Source organism: Engraulis encrasicolus, chromosome 5 (genome assembly GCF_034702125.1).
Source record: "Engraulis encrasicolus isolate BLACKSEA-1 chromosome 5, IST_EnEncr_1.0, whole genome shotgun sequence".
Lineage (NCBI taxonomy): Eukaryota > Metazoa > Chordata > Actinopteri > Clupeiformes > Engraulidae > Engraulis > Engraulis encrasicolus.
The window spans coordinates 35,605,544-35,621,499 of record NC_085861.1 but is presented as its reverse complement, the minus strand read 5'-3'; the positions used below and the strand labels follow the sequence as shown (position 1 = coordinate 35,621,499).

The 15,956-nt window shown below is 48.8% G+C and overlaps 2 protein-coding genes across 2 annotated transcripts in view; one reads left to right on the top strand and one right to left on the bottom strand.

Moving 5' to 3' along the window:
• The window catches only part of LOC134449775 (uncharacterized), a 5,786-nt gene extending 1,998 nt beyond the window's left edge, over positions 1-3,788 (top strand). The window contains exons 2-8 of the mRNA XM_063199884.1: positions 269-944; positions 1,133-1,293; positions 1,787-1,863; positions 1,951-2,128; positions 2,395-2,471; positions 3,077-3,201; positions 3,319-3,788. Coding sequence (XP_063055954.1) covers positions 269-944; positions 1,133-1,293; positions 1,787-1,863; positions 1,951-2,128; positions 2,395-2,471; positions 3,077-3,201; positions 3,319-3,788 — 1,764 coding nt within the window. The remainder of the gene's footprint in view (positions 1-268; positions 945-1,132; positions 1,294-1,786; positions 1,864-1,950; positions 2,129-2,394; positions 2,472-3,076; positions 3,202-3,318) is intronic.
• A 7,444-nt stretch (positions 3,789-11,232) lies between these two features.
• Positions 11,233-14,170, bottom strand: LOC134448510 (ATP-dependent DNA helicase RecQ-like). Its single transcript, XM_063198184.1, has 3 exons — positions 13,609-14,170; positions 13,056-13,135; positions 11,233-12,539 (listed from the first exon to the last, which is right to left on the bottom strand). The coding sequence occupies exons 1-3, from the start codon at positions 14,082-14,084 to the stop codon at positions 11,332-11,334; spliced, it is 1,764 nt and encodes a 587-aa protein (XP_063054254.1). The 5' UTR covers positions 14,085-14,170; the 3' UTR covers positions 11,233-11,331.
• Between the last annotated feature and the right edge of the window lie 1,786 nt (positions 14,171-15,956).

The window sequence follows — 15,956 nt, the reverse complement described above, 5'->3', positions numbered from 1 at the left end:
CTGTCTGATGACATTTATCAGCACTCCCCTGTGTTATCTCCATCACAACACAAACTACCAACATGACCCTGATCAAAGTTTACATAACCTAGGGTCTGATGCTGTATGTTGCCCCCTTATACATCAATGGTTGTCCTATGCCTCTTGAACAATTTCAATGTTGTCGTCCTACATTGAAGACTATTAAAGTAGATTATCATTGGTTTATCATTGTTTGATTATTAACATAATACATATTGATATTTCTGACTTCTTTTACTTCTTTCAGGTCATTTCTGATCAAGAGGTGCACAAATCTGAGAATGCTTTGTTGGTGAAACACATCATGAACAAAAAATGGAAAGCAGCGGCCAAACTAATCATGAAGCATGAGGAGCTTTCACAGGAAGTGAAGGCCAGCATCCTTACAGTCATTGAAAGTGAATCCAGAGCACTCTGCGACCCCAGCAAGAAATGCATGTTGTGGAGGTCTTCACCAGAAGATTTGAGTTCTTTCTCATTTAGCAGCCTGGAGTCAGACCTGCAGCGCCTCTCACCACTCCTCTTGTCCATCTTCACAACCATCACAAAACACTCACGTTTTGTCACCTGTGCTGCTGCTGCAATTGCATTAAGAGGTAGAGAAAATCGCCTGTCTGGGTTCGCTTACTACATCAACTGCATTCTGCAATATGGGGGTGCAAAGAAAGCAGTGTTTGAAAGGCTCAGCAAATTTGCCATTTCAACAACATACAAGAATGCTATTGGAAAGCAGAAGGAATTGGCAAACAATTGTGGATCTGGTCTTTGGTCATTGAAGAGGCAAAACGAAGAATTCCTGGCAATGGAAGCTGGGTGTCAGCCTGTCAGTGAAGAGCAGGACGAAACCTCCATAGATGCCTGGACGGAGTCTGAGATGATACCCGGTGATGTGTTCCGAAGTATGGAAGACCTTACAATATCAGGTGAGAAGTAAAATACACACACACACACACACACACACACACACACACACACACACACACACACACACACACACACACACACACACACACACACACACACACACACACACACACACACAGTGTCATGTACATGACATGTATGGGGTTATGTTGTCTTATGTGTATGTGTCTTAAATGTATGACAACAGATTTGGCTGAAAGCTGTGCCACAGACCAGGCCACATCAGGGGAAGGGATCACATCTGAGCTGGCTGAAAACGTCACGGAGCAGGCAACATCAGATAAAGAGTTGAGGACCTCATCAGAGTTGACTGAAGGAAGTGCCGTGGACCAGGGTTCTGGACATGATGTGAGGATCACATCTCAGTCGTTGGTGGAGAAGTGCTCGACTACACCACACACTTATTCCATCATCTTTGATAATTTAGATTTTTTCATGCACACACACCACCAGTCCACCCTACACAGTAACAAGTCAATTCATTGGATACACCACATCGCTGTCCAGGACCGTGTCCCCATTTATCACCTGGCTAATGACAAACCAATTGGAAATCTTCTGGACTATGACCTGAATTTGTCACTCCCTAGCCAGAATGAACAAATGCAGATGCGAAGAGAGTTCATTGTTTTCACCAGCCGAATCCTGTCTAGCTATCTGTCTGTATTCAAGCCATTCTCCAATGTGGTTGTGCGACACATACCGCATCAGTATTCAGCAGAAATGGCGCAGCATTCCACTGATGTAAGAACTTAAAACAATACATAAACAACTACATAAACACCTACACCATACAATGTCAGTGTAGTGAAAGTAATTGTGTCTCTGTTTACCTCTACAGTACCCATTAGGACTGCTTTTCAAGGATGAAAACAAATCTGCCGATTTGGCAGAAGTACTTCATCACTTTCAGAACACGTAAGCATGAAGGAGGGTCACAAAATTCTTTCCAGTGTAATAACTGTGAGAAGAATATACAAACAATTTCTTCTGTCTCAATTGTAGGTATGTACCAAAACAGCCTGATGGGATTTCAACCATTTTGGTTGGAGGCGACAGGCTTTCCGAAGCAAATAGCAGAAACCTGCAGTGGGCCTATGCCAATGGTCTGAATACGGAGGAGCGATTGGATGGCATGGAATTCATGTTTGAGGACTGGCATGCGATTAGGATGCTATTTCAAGTGAGTAATGTATCACATTGTGACATGTGTTTGCTGAAACTGTTATATTCAGTTCATTCATTATTTAATTTAAGACAGTAGGTCATAGTTGAAGTGTGTTGTACTGCTATTAAAAACACAGTATTCCCTTAAATTTGTAATACAGTTGCAAAATGTTTGCCTTGGAATCTGGACGCCCTTTGTGGGAGTAAGTTTATTTAACCAATCTTTACTCTGTCCCTGGTTTTACTAGTTTTTTTTGTCTTTTTTTCCTTTTGTGAACTCAGATCCACTACAAAGTGTTCTTCAGTGAGAAATCTGCAAAGGACCATGGGACTCTGTGCGCCAACATGACAAAGTTGAGGTAAAGCTGCTTTGTTTAAAAAGTGTCAGCCAAATGTAATGTAAATGTAATGTAGTGACACGATGAATGAATATATGACACTACATGAATTACTATTTATTTATTTTTTAGATTCTGAAATTCATTTGAAATCAACAGAAATAAATTTGATGTTGCTGGCTAATTTTATTATTGTTATTGTTATTAATGTTATTATTTGCTGACAGTGTTTTCTGCAGTTTTCTAATGGAATGGAATGGAGTGGGTCATGATGGAAAGCCCACTCCTGAGAAGTTGTTCTTATTCGTTAAGCTGGGGTGGGTCATGATGAAAGCCCATCCCTGGAATGTGGTTCGTATTTTCACAGAGTTTCTCAGAATGTGATATTTGTGTTGTTTGAAATATGAAAGGTGGTGTGAGAGATTACTAACACAATTTTACATTTGTATGTGAGTGTATGAGAGTGTGCTTGTGATTAAATCCTCACACACCTATTCAAAGACCGCTTCTGACCGCTGGGTCGATTGCCTGGTCTCTTGACTCAGAGGTTTAAGTATTCTCTGTTGGTGTATAGTGGTGGCTGGTTCGAACACCAAGAGTGACGGTAACATTTCTTTGTATCACAGGTGCAGCAATGCGAAACAGGGTCCCAAGGCTGCCTACAACGCATACAAACATTTTGTCATCACAGACACTACTGCGCTGCTTCTGACGGCTGCCATGGAGCACTTTGGCCTGAAGGATATCGAAGGTACATAAATAGGGTGTTTTGAAATGGGACAGCAGTGCTTTAAAACTGAACTGTTTGGGTAGAGGGAATAATGTAAACCTTTGCTTTTGTTTGTGTTTTTTCTTCCATGTGACTTAGAAATCCCGGAATCGTTTGTTCCTGAGGACATTGCATCAGGATCAACAGACACGAGGCGAACATGGTTGCATGCCAAATCTGCTGAGGTGGTCGATAAGTACATCCTGCTTGGGGATGCGGTTGAGGCCATGACTGGTCTCGGCGAAGCAGATGTGACATCGACTCAGGCAACGCAGTACCCTTGTCGAGCGCCAGGCTGTCAGCAGGTATACACCTATCCCAAATCCAGAGACAATCACGAGCTTAAAAAGCACAACTTACACGTGTCCCCCGAAACATTGCCTGGTACATCACTCAACAAAGACCACAAGCAGGAACATACCTTGGCGCGTCTCAGCTTCAGCTTTCTCCTTTGGGACATGCTGGATGCTGTGAAAGAGGGTGACGGAGAACGACTGATGAGGCTGTACAAAGTAGCTCTGCTCTTCTACAAAGCCCATGCGCACAGCCACTATGCATACAGTACGTGAATGCGTGCCTGACGCCTCGGATGTCGCACAGCGTGACCTGGAACAGGTTTTGGAGCACTAGGGGAGGGAATGGAGGCAACATCCCCTTAGACCTTCATTTAGAACACCTCAACAACTTCCTGAAGTCTTTCTTGAAGGGTCAGGGTCCAAACCTGTCTGAAGCGTCTGCTAGCCGAGTCAGCAAGGCCATAGGCGTTTTGAAAGAGATAATGGACAAAGTTGATAGTGAACTGGGTGTGAAAAAGCCAAGTGGCATCCATCGTGCTGAGCAGCAGACACAGGATATATTGACTCTGATTAATGTTTTCAGGGAGGGTCAACTGTTGTCAAAGATACCTGGAAGGGAATTTCGGGCTTTCCCGAAGTTTGACAGCAATCTGTTGCACAAAATGAAAAAAAAGGAAATGTGGGAGTGGATGATGCTCAAACTGAAAGAGTGGAGAAAACTGAAAAAATAAATCTCACTCATTGGTAGTTTCTTGTCTTGTGAAGTCCCTATAGGTATCTTCAGATCTATGCAGTACTTAGGTATTTAAGCATTAACACTTGATGACTCATAATTGCACCCTTACCTTTCTGCACTTTACCATGCATTCAGTTTGTCAAAATATTGTCTAGACTGTTATAGGCCTCTTCTAACAGGCGTATTTAATTACACTTATTTAGCACAATTTTTCGGTGTTTGCTGCGAGTATCTCGACTTGTAAAACATGTTTAAACTCAATTGAACCAGCCAGTTCCAACCCAGTCACTTTAAAGCACATTGTATGTAACATTGTCACTTGTCAGAAATGTTTTTTTTGTTTTTACTTTGTATCTACAGTATTTGACTACCGGTTACCATTTCACAATCAAGAATATCTTGCATTTCTTTTCTTAATACTATTTGACTACTGATTTCCATTTTTAAATCCTGGGTATGTTGTCACGGACAGAAGAGGACCCAAGAGCGCAAGTTCAAATTCAGAGTTCTTTATTGAAGGTTTCGGGGGGGAAGAGGAGTGAGATGATCGTGAGGTCTTGGGGGTGCCGGTTCCAGGGGTGCTAGGAGTGCCAGGGGTGTCAGGGGTTCCAGGGGTGCTTGGGGCTCTGGGGTTGTTCAGGGTCCTGTGGGTTACCTGGGGCTCACCAAGTGTCCGGGGGTTTCCAGTCCAAAGTGCCTAGTGTGTGTGTCCCCCAGTGATCGAGCGGCGTGTCGGGCTGAGGGTGGTGAATCGTCTGGGCTCGCTCATCTGGTGGTCGGAGAACTGGGGGAACACACACACAAAAGCAATATGAATGGCAGGCAGAAGTACAGACCAGGGCTAGGCAATAATCGTGGTGAGAGACAGAAGGCAGAATCGAGTTACCGGAGGGGCTGAAGATCAGAGAGTAGTCGAGGTCCAGAAGGCAGGTCGGGATAGTCGGGGCAGTAGAACAGGGAGGCAGTCAAGAGGATCGGAATCAGACAGGAGTCAGAGCGTAGACAGGCAGGTTACTGGTCCGGGTTTGAAGACGATCTGACAGGGCTTGGCTGAAAAACAGGGCTTGATATACTGGGAGAGGTTAGTGGGGAAACGCAGTGCAGCTGGCAGAGTAATTAGAACAGAGTGAGGCAAGGTGAGGATGGTGAGTGGGAAATGCAGTGCAGCTGGCCAGGTAACAAGAGCAGAGCAGGGCGGAGCCAGGTGGAGCTCGTTAGGCAGAGTAGGGAGAGAGTGAGCAGAGTGGCAGAGAATTGAATGCAATTAAGGTTGCTACCAGGGAGAGAGAGTGCTCATGACAGGACCCCCCCTCCAAGGGACGGCCCCAGAAGTCCCAAGAACAACATCACGCCGGGAGGGTGGAGGGGAGCAGGCGGCGGGTCAGAACTCCTCCGAGCGGTCCGAGTGAATATCCTCATCCTCAGAAGGAGCTGGAGGACCACGGTCGGGAGACAGGACAGGCACTGAGACAGGAGCAGGGTCAGGCACAGGACAGGAAGCAGGGCGGGCAGGACGGCTAGGGACCCCTCTTGGACGACCCCTACAGATTGCAGGCTGATCAGGATGTAGTCGGTGGAAGTCAGTGATGAGGGTCCGGTCCACTATCCTCCTGGCCGGGATCCAGGTCCTCTCCTCTGGACCATATCCCTCCCAGTCAACGAGGTACTGGAGACCCCTACCCCTTCGCCTAGAGCGGAGCAGCCGCCGGACGGTGAAGACAGGACCGCCATCGACGAGGCGCGGAGGAGGTGGCGCCGGAGCTGCAGGGACCAGGGGACTTTCATGGACCGGCTTGACCTTGGAGACGTGGAAGGTGGGGTGGACCCGCATGGAAGCGGGCAACTGAAGTCGGACCGCCGTTGGACTGATGACTTTCTGCACAGGAAAAGGACCAATGAAGCGAGGGGCCAGCTTTCGTGATTCAACCCGCAGCGGCAGATCCCGGGCAGACAGCCAGACCTTCTGACCAACCCGGTAAGTAGGTGCTGGGGTCCTCCGTCGGTTGGCACCGACGGCGTAGCTGGTTCCAGACTTCAGGAGCACAGTGCGAGCCTGGGCCCAAGTGCGGCGGCAGCGGCGGGCATACGCAAGAGCAGACGGACAGGTGGCATCCGCTTCCTGGCTGGCAAACAGTGGAGGTTGATACCCGTAGACACACTGAAAGGGGGAGAGCCCGGTGGAGGAACTGGTGAGTGAATTATGGGCATATTCCACCCAGAGCAGGTGTTGAGCCCAGGCCCGGGGATTTTGGGAGGCCACACACCTCAGTGCCTTCTCCAGCTCCTGGTTCATGCGTTCAGTCTGGCCGTTTGACTGCGGGTGGAATCCAGACGATAGGCTGGCGGTGGCCCCAAGGAGATGACAGAACTCCTTCCAAAAGGTTGCTGAGAATTGCGGGCCCCGGTCTGACACTATATCCTGGGGTAGGCCATGGATACGAAACACATGTTCCAGGACCACCTGGGCGGTCTCCTTAGCAGAGGGTAGTTTGGGAAGGGGCACGAAGTGGGTCATCTTACTAAAGCGGTCAACAATGGTAAGGATGACTGTGTGTCCGTCAGAGGGCGGAAGGCCCGTAACAAAGTCCAGTGAAACGTGGGACCAGGGCCTCTTGGGTATGAGTAGGGGTTGCAGCAACCCAGCAGGAGGCTGGTTGGGGGTCTTGTTTCGGTTACAAGTGGGACAAGCTCGGATGAATTCTCGGACATCCCGTCTCATCCGCCGCCACCAGAACCGCTGGCGGACCAGATGAAGGGTGCGAGTGATGCCGGGATGACAGGCCAGACGGGATTCGTGCCCCCACTGAATCACAGGTGACCTGAGATTTGCTGGAACAAACAGACGGTTGGGGGCGCTGGTGCTTGGGCCTGGCTGGTCCCGAAGAGCCTCCATGACCTGCTTCTCGATCTCCCAGGTGAGGGCCGCTACGACAAAGTGGCTGGGAAGAATGGGGGCTGTCATGGCGGTGGTCTCGTCCTTCTGAAACATCCGGGAAAGAGCATCAGGTTTGATGTTGCGAGATCCCGGGCGGTAGGAGAGCGTGAAATTGAAGCGCGTAAAGAACAGAGACCACCGCTGTTGACGGGAGTTCAGCCTCCTGGCTGTTTGGATATACTCCAGGTTTTTGTGGTCTGTCCACACTACGAATGGTTCCTTCGACCCCTCTAACCAGTGCCGCCATTCTTCAAGGGCGAGCTTGACAGCCAACAGCTCGCGGTTCCCAATGTCGTAGTTGCATTCGGCAGGGGTTAGCCGACGGGAGTAGAAGGCACAGGGGTGCATCTTGCCATCCTCAGCTGCTCTTTGAGAAAGCACTGCACCCACTCCCACGTCCGAAGCATCTACCTCCACCACAAACTGCCTTGCTGCATCTGGCATCTGGAGGATGGGAGCAGAAGTGAAACATGTCTTGAGGATATTGAAGGCCTTATCAGCAGCTGATGTCCATTGGTACGGTTGTTTAGTGCTGGTTAGCGCAGTGAGGGGTGCAGCCACTGTGCTATAGTTTCTGATGAATCTCCTATAAAAGTTGGCAAAGCCCAGGAACTGTTGCAACTTTTTCCGAGACTCAGGAACTGGCCAGGAAGTGACAGCTGACACCTTCGTGAGATCCATCTGAATGCTGCCCTCGGTCACCACATACCCCAGGAATGAAACGGTTTTGGCATGGAACTCGCACTTCTCTGCCTTCACGAAAAGAGAGTTCTCCAGCAGGCGGCGCAGGACCAACTGGACGTGGTGCGTGTGTTCTGACAGAGTCTTTGAGAATATTAAAATATCGTCAAGGTACACAAATACGAACGTATTTAGCATGTCCCTGAGGATATCATTCACTAGGGCTTGAAAAACTGCTGGGGCATTGGTGAGGCCGAAGGGCATGACGAGATATTCATAGTGGCCGGTTGGTGTGTTGAACGCTGTCTTCCATTCGTCTCCCTCCCTCATCCGCACCAGATGGTAGGCATTGCGAAGGTCCAGCTTTGTGAATACAGTGGCTCCCTGCAGCAGTTCGAAGGCAGACGAAAGTAAGGGCAGTGGGTAGCGATTCTTAACCGTGATGTCGTTCAGACCCCGGTAATCTATGCATGGACGAAGAGAACCGTCCTTCTTGCCGACAAAGAAGAATCCCGCTCCTGCGGGGGAAGATGACGGTCTAATTATCCCGGCGGCAAGAGAGTCATTAATGTAGTCCTCCATGGCCTTTCTTTCCGGGGCTGACAGTGAATACAGACGACCCTTGGGAGGTGCTGTGCCAGGCAGGAGATCAATCGCGCAGTCATAGGGTCTGTGTGGGGGTAGAGATGTCGCCTTGGATTTGTTGAACACCTCTTTCAGGCTGTGGTAACAGGCCGGAACATTGGATATGTCGGGGGTAGCGCTAGGTCTTTCCCGGTGAACGGGCAGGGTGGCCCCCCTTAAACAGGTCTGGTGACAACTCCTTCCCCACTCACGGACTGTTCCTGTCTCCCAGTCGATGTGGGGGTTGTGCTGACGGAGCCACGGGTATCCAAGAATGAGTGGTTGGCCAGGTGAGTGTAGGAGGTGAAACTGGATGGACTCCTGGTGGTTTCCTGACAGCAGGATTGTCACAGGGGTGGAGATATGAGTGACAGTGCCAAGATGATGCCCATCCAGGGCTCGTGCAGGAATGGGTTGTGTCAGTTGATGATGGTTCACGCCCAGTTGCCGTGCAAGCTCAGGGTCCATGATGTTTGCTTCGGCTCCGGAATCCACAAGGGCGGCCAATGTATGAGTCTTGTCAGAAAGCTGAAGGCGGAGATGAAGCAGGGTTTTTCGGATGGAGGGAGACTGAAGATTTGTTGAGCTCACCCGGATCTCCCCTACACCTGGTGAGCTGCGGCTTTTCCCGGACAAGTGGCGACACGGTGATTTTCACCACCACAGTAGAGGCAAAGGTTGGAGCTTAGACGGCGCCGACGCTCCTCAGGAGTCAGAGAGGCACGGCCAATCTCCATGGGCTCAGGCTGATTGAGTTGGCTTTGGGACTTGACAGGCAGGGGCTGGACAGAGGCGGTATCGACCTGAGTGCGGATGGCAGGTTGACTGAGACGGCCCTTCTCCCTCCCCCGGGTCTGTATACGGCGGTCAATGCGGACGGCAAGGTCAATGGCGGCATCAAGCGTTGAGGGCGGGTCATGGGAAACAAGCGCGTCTTTGATATAGTCCGCCAGGCTATGGAGGAAGGCTTGCACCAGTGCCTCTGGGTTAAACGAGCTTTGACTGGCCAGGGTACGAAAGTCAATGGAGAAGTCTGCCACTGTCCGATTGCCCTGACGGATGGTGAGCAGAGCTTGTGACGCTTCGGCTGTTGGCGAGCCTAGGTCAAAGACCTTTAACATCTCCTCCTCAAAGGCACTGAAGGAGGCACAGGCTGGGGTTTGCCGGTCGAATTCCGCCGTTCCCCACAACCGAGCTCGACCGGTGAGATGTGTGATGACATACCCCACCTTGGCTCCCTCTGTTGAGAAAGTCCTGGGCTGTAGTGCAAACTGGATTCGGCAGCTGCTCAAGAATGGTCTTACTTGCTTCTGGTTGCCATCAAAACGTTCCGGGTTCCCAATCTTTGGTTCAGGAGTGTGGGGATCTGGTGGCAGCACTGCCGGGCCTGCAGCATTGGGACCTCCAGCGGAGGGATGAAGGAGTGTCGGTGGTACAGGAACAGAAGGACCAGGGGGGGGTGCAGGTGGAGTAGCCGGGTTTGAGAGTAGTTGCAGGGCTTGGGCTAGCTGTTGTTGCTGCAGTTGGAACTGTTGCTGTTGTAGCTGAAACTGTTGCTGCTGCTGCTGAAGCTGTTGCTGTTGCTGCTGGATCTGTTGTTGCTGCTGGTTGAATTGCTGTTGTTGTTGGTTGCCTAGATGGAGAAGGGAAGCGATGTCGACAGCCATCCGACTTATGTCTCCCTCAGAGCGTTCCAGTCGTTGTAGGGCAGTCATCTCTGGCTCTTCTCCCATCATGGTTAGGGAGTGCGCTGGGTCCATGATGGTCAGATCGTTCTGTCACGAACAGAAGAGGACCCAAGAGCGCAAGTTCAAATTCAGAGTTCTTTATTGAAGGTTTCGGGGGGGAAGAGGAGTGAGATGATCGTGAGGTCTTGGGGGTGCCGGTTCCAGGGGTGCTAGGAGTGCCAGGGGTGTCAGGGGTTCCAGGGGTGCTTGGGGCTCTGGGGTTGTTCAGGGTCCTGTGGGTTACCTGGGGCTCACCAAGTGTCCGGGGGTTTCCAGTCCAAAGTGCCTAGTGTGTGTGTCCCCCAGTGATTGAGCGGCGTGTCGGGCTGAGGGTGGTGAATCGTCTGGGCTCGCTCATCTGGTGGTCGGAGAACTGGGGGAACACACACACAAAAGCAATATGAATGGCAGGCAGAAGTACAGACCAGGGCTAGGCAATAATCGTGGTGAGAGACAGAAGGCAGAATCGAGTTACCGGAGGGGCTGAAGATCAGAGAGTAGTCGAGGTCCAGAAGGCAGGTCGGGATAGTCGGGGCAGTAGAACAGGGAGGCAGTCAAGAGGATCGGAATCAGACAGGAGTCAGAGCGTAGACAGGCAGGTTACTGGTCCGGGTTTGAAGACGATCTGACAGGGCTTGGCTGAAAAACAGGGCTTGATATACTGGGAGAGGTTAGTGGGGAAACGCAGTGCAGCTGGCAGAGTAATTAGAACAGAGTGAGGCAAGGTGAGGATGGTGAGTGGGAAATGCAGTGCAGCTGGCCAGGTAACAAGAGCAGAGCAGGGCGGAGCCAGGTGGAGCTCGTTAGGCAGAGTAGGGAGAGAGTGAGCAGAGTGGCAGAGAATTGAATGCAATTAAGGTTGCTACCAGGGAGAGAGAGTGCTCATGACATATGTTGCTTTTTATGTCCCATTGTAAATAATATGCACATTATTAAGTACACAACTAATTCACCCTTTTTCTGTAAATGTAAATGTAAATAAACACTTAAACAAGAATTGAGATCGTTCTTCAATTTTATTTACAGGCAGTCATCTGACATAAATATTCAGGCAGTACTTTCAAAGATGTAAGAGTTATGTACAGTGGTCATATGAAATGACTAACAAATGTTTCAGTCTGTACTCAACTGTGACACCCCGGATTCTAGACTGCTCCATTGGGACAAGGCGTTTGCATCAGAGTCAGAGTCAAAGTAACCTGTGTAGTCTTGGTCTGGCACCATAGTTTCCTCCACAGGCAGATCAACTTCAGTGTATTCAAAATCCCCGAAGACATTAAAAATAATGCTGAGAATTTCCTGTCCGTGCCTTTTACTGAACACCGGTAGGTTGTCCATTATGAATGGGAGATCAAATATATCTGTGCAGCGCTCAAGAACACAGTCTATCAGCTCGTTACTAAAACCAGTGCAGTCGCTGCTGTTAGTGTACAGAGGCATGTTCTGGACTAAGCTGAGCTTGTACCTGTACAGAGTATCTCTAATTGTCTGTCTTTGATCCTCTGTAACTTCTCTGCTTTTGACAACGGCATGAGTGTACTGTTCAGGCAGTTCGTAATCGGGTATTGCCACGTCACAACTGGGAGAGCTGCAAGAGCAAACAGAGTGGCAGTATGAGCAGCACAAATGGCCCGGCAGAACACACTCAGTGTTATGTTCGAAGTGTGAGAATAAGGCCTTCCTAAGGCAACTAGTGATGCCCTTCTTCACCAGTGTCTTAACGCCCTCATTCACTCTTGCTTCCTGCTTCAATTTGTAAATTATGGCATGTGCTGGAGACCCATCTCGCCCGGCCCTGCCAACCTCTTGTACAATGGCCTCCACATCCTCAGGTGAGCCATACATCACGACATGTGATATGTTAGGAAAGTTCAGTCCCATTCCCAGAGCTGTGGAGGCTACAACCACTCTGCATGAACCATTGCCACGTAATGATTCCAGTACTGTGATCTTGTGATGGGGAAGTGTTTGGCTGTGAAACATGCCAATGAGTCGGTTTTCTGCCGTGTGTTCTGGATCCCGATCCACCCAGCTGTCCTCACCAAGTTCATACTGTAGGTGACAGAACACCTTCCCGCACATAGGCAATGTACGGCAGTAGATGATTATTGGTGCCATTGTTGGACCCTTCTCTTTAACCGCCCTCACAATCCAGTTCAGACACTCCATGCTATCTGAAGACACTGTAGACAGTCCAAGCCTTATGTTTTTTCTGTTTGGGCTTATGATTACTTCAGTGGCATTCTCCAAATGTAACTGCCTTTTGACAACAGCTTGCGAGTCCAGGTCTGCCGTTGCTGTCAAGGCCAGAATAGGTGTACCTGGAGAATAAAGGTAAATGCATTAGCATCTACAGTACAATACATTTTCATTAAAGTAAGCCATTAAAAAATTCCAACCAAATATGTGAGGTGAAGTCACAAGGGGTTGTGGAGGGTCTGACTTGCCAGCAGAGGTGTCAAAAGTTTAAAAAAAAAAAAAAAAAAAAAGGTAAGTTTCCTTCCAGCATAGGTAACTTAACTTATCTGAGTAAAAAGTAGACCTGTGTAATTGTCTTACAATCAGCTGACTACCCTGGTTGGATCAGTGGTGGGTCCTTACAGGGTTTTTAGTGTGTTTCAGTATCAGTACAGTCTATCTCGTTAGTTTCAAAGGAGTAACAGATGTGCAGGCCCTAATATCGTGTACTGGTCTTTGTTAAACCACAAATGTACTTTTACTTTTGAAACCTCCGTTTGCCGGGTTGTGATCAACAGCAGTGAGAACAGTGTAAAATAACTTTTCTTCAGACTGAGATCATAATGGTCATGGGTCACAACATTTCATAGCCTACTCACCTGGTTTTACAATGGACCGTAGCTCGGCCAGTCTGGCAAAACTCTCTCTGAAGGCCTTCTCTCCTCTAGCAGCCTTTCCCCTGGAACAAATAAAATAAAAACACAACCAATGTGACATCAGCTATGGCACACTTAAAACAACCGCCCGCGCGTCATCAACTCAGGCAGACTACAAGTAAAATGTACACCCCAATCTCTCAGTCCACTGTTAAATGTTAAGAGCAGACCGGAATGATAGCGTCCTCGTCCACAAGAGCAGTAATCGTTTCGGAATGTGCATAGAGCTCTAGTGTTCCAAAAATCGATCGCAAAAGCTCACACATTACATTATGCAGGATTCCAAAACAATTAGCTGTTTGTGTGGACGATGACGTTAGCTTTGATTTCGAATGGTTTGCTGCTACCGTAACTTAGATGGTTAGAGTATATAAGTCAGTGGGCTAGACTATCGTGAAACATCACAGAGTTGCATGTAACATCAGAGTAGCTAGTTGTGGTAGCTTCGATTGCCCCTTACATTGTTCATATTATTCGTACCATTAAGTATATTTACCATTTGTATGTGAGATGAACTTCATCCACGACAAGGCCCAACAGGTTGTCTTGGTAGACTTTGCTGGCTAGCAAGCATCGCCATTCCTTGTTAAGCCAGGACTCCGGACTCCCGAACACCAACTGGTACCGCCCGCTTCGGATCTCCTCCGGGTCGCTTTTGCCAAGTTGCGCAGCTGTAAGACCCAGTTTTTCGGCCTCTTGTACCTGGTCGTCCATAAGTGCTAAAAGGGGTGACACGATAACCACCAGTGGTTTGTGCAGCAGACCCATGCGTCGCCCCACCAGCGGAGCAAGTTGGTAAATCAGGCTTTTACCATATCCGGTGGGCAATAGTCCAAAAACGTCCCTTTTCTGCAGAAAAAACTTTAATGCCGTTATCTGCTGGTCTCGCAAGGTGAAATGAATATCCAAATCTTCGAGAGTCGTTGCCAAAGCTGAATCGAAAGACGCCGTGAATTCGCTAGGGGCAGCCATTGTTTACTTCTCTCTGGGACTACACACGAAACGTCGCACACTCTGTCGTCACTAGGTAGCCCGGCCCCCGATCCCGCCCCTCACGATTTGATTGGCCGCGAACCCCGATACAGCTTGGATCGGTTGTAGATTCAGGGTGGCTAGACTGCCCCCGGGAGCAAATTCATTTTGCGGCCACTAGGGGCGTCTAGATTTCTAGGCTACCACTTTTATGTTATCTGTAAGCTTTGGCAGCACTGGTACCAATAGGCATGCCAATAAAGCATATTTGAATTGAATTGAATTGAATTGAGTATAGAGGCAAGGCTGATGAAAGTGATGGAGGAAAAGAAGAGAGTTGGAGTGGGGTAAGGAGGGTGAAAGCGGAGTAGACAGGAAGGGAGAAGAATGTAAATGTGTAAAAGGAAGGATGAGTGAGATATAAGTAGAAGAAGGTGTTGTCGCCTATTAAGAGGAGAGATAGCGAAAGCATTCATTCATTCATTCTCTCTCTCTCTCTCTCTCTCTCTCTCACACTCACACACACACAAACTCTCTCTCTCTGTCTTTCTCCCTTTCTCCCTGTCTTTCACACACACACACACACACACACACACACACACACACACACACACACACACACACACACACACACACACACACACACACACACACACACACACACACACACACACAAAGAGGCAGAGGAGTGGAGAGATAGGGATAGCATTCAATCACGGCTCAAACTGATGCTTGGGATGTGCTCATATTTAACGCCTCTTTTTAACAGACACACAGACGTACTCAAGCACGCAGGCACGCATGCAGGCAAGCACGCACACATCTATACACACAGAGACTTAAAATATTTGGGTTGTTTTCATAATTGACACCCCTTCCCACATCAAAACTCCCTCCCTCACGTTTCGCTCTCTGTTTTTTAACACACACACACACACACACACACACACACACACACACACACACACACACACACACACACACACACACACACACACACACACACACACACACACACACACACACACACACAAACACACACACAAACACACACAAACGCACACACTGAAGTCTCGTCAAGCCAAGAAGGCAAACACAGATTGGAGATCTTCCCTGTCCGCCCTCACATCCTCTCTAGCTCTGTCACTCACTCACTCACTCGGTTGCTGTCCTGCGGCAAGAAACACACAGAGGGCGGAGAAGAGAAGAAGAGAAGACAAGAAGAGGGGGATAAAGGAACAGAGGGAGAGGGAGAGTTAGAAAGAGGGTGCGAGCAGAGAAGAGGTAGGAAGAAAGACGGGACGAAAGACACAAAGAAGGAAACCCAGAAAATAAACTGAAAAGAGAAATAGAAATAAGAGAAGAAAGGCGAAAGTACAGAAATGACGGAAAGAAAGAGAGGAGGCAAAGGAAAATAGAAAGAAAATGAGAATGAAAGAATGGAAGAAGGAAAATACAACAGAAGGAAAAGAAAAAAAACGTGAAGGAGTGAAAGAGGAGGTGGAGAAAGATAGAAAACAGAAAGAAAGGAAAAACAAGCTGCTGGGGGCTGTGAAAGGCCTGACGAAATAGGCGATTGCACACAAACACACACACACACACATACACACACACACACATTTCTGTGAGCTGCCGGGAGTGAGAGGAGAGTGAGAGGGCTGACAAAATAGTCAATTTCATACTACACATGTGGATTAAACTCCCCTTTGAAAACTGCTGCAGTGCCCGTGTACACATTGCTTCCCACTGGCACAAAATGCAACACACACACACACACACACACACACACACACACACACACACACACACACACACACACACACACACACACACACACACACACACTGCTGTGGCAGGCCTGCTTGTGCATGT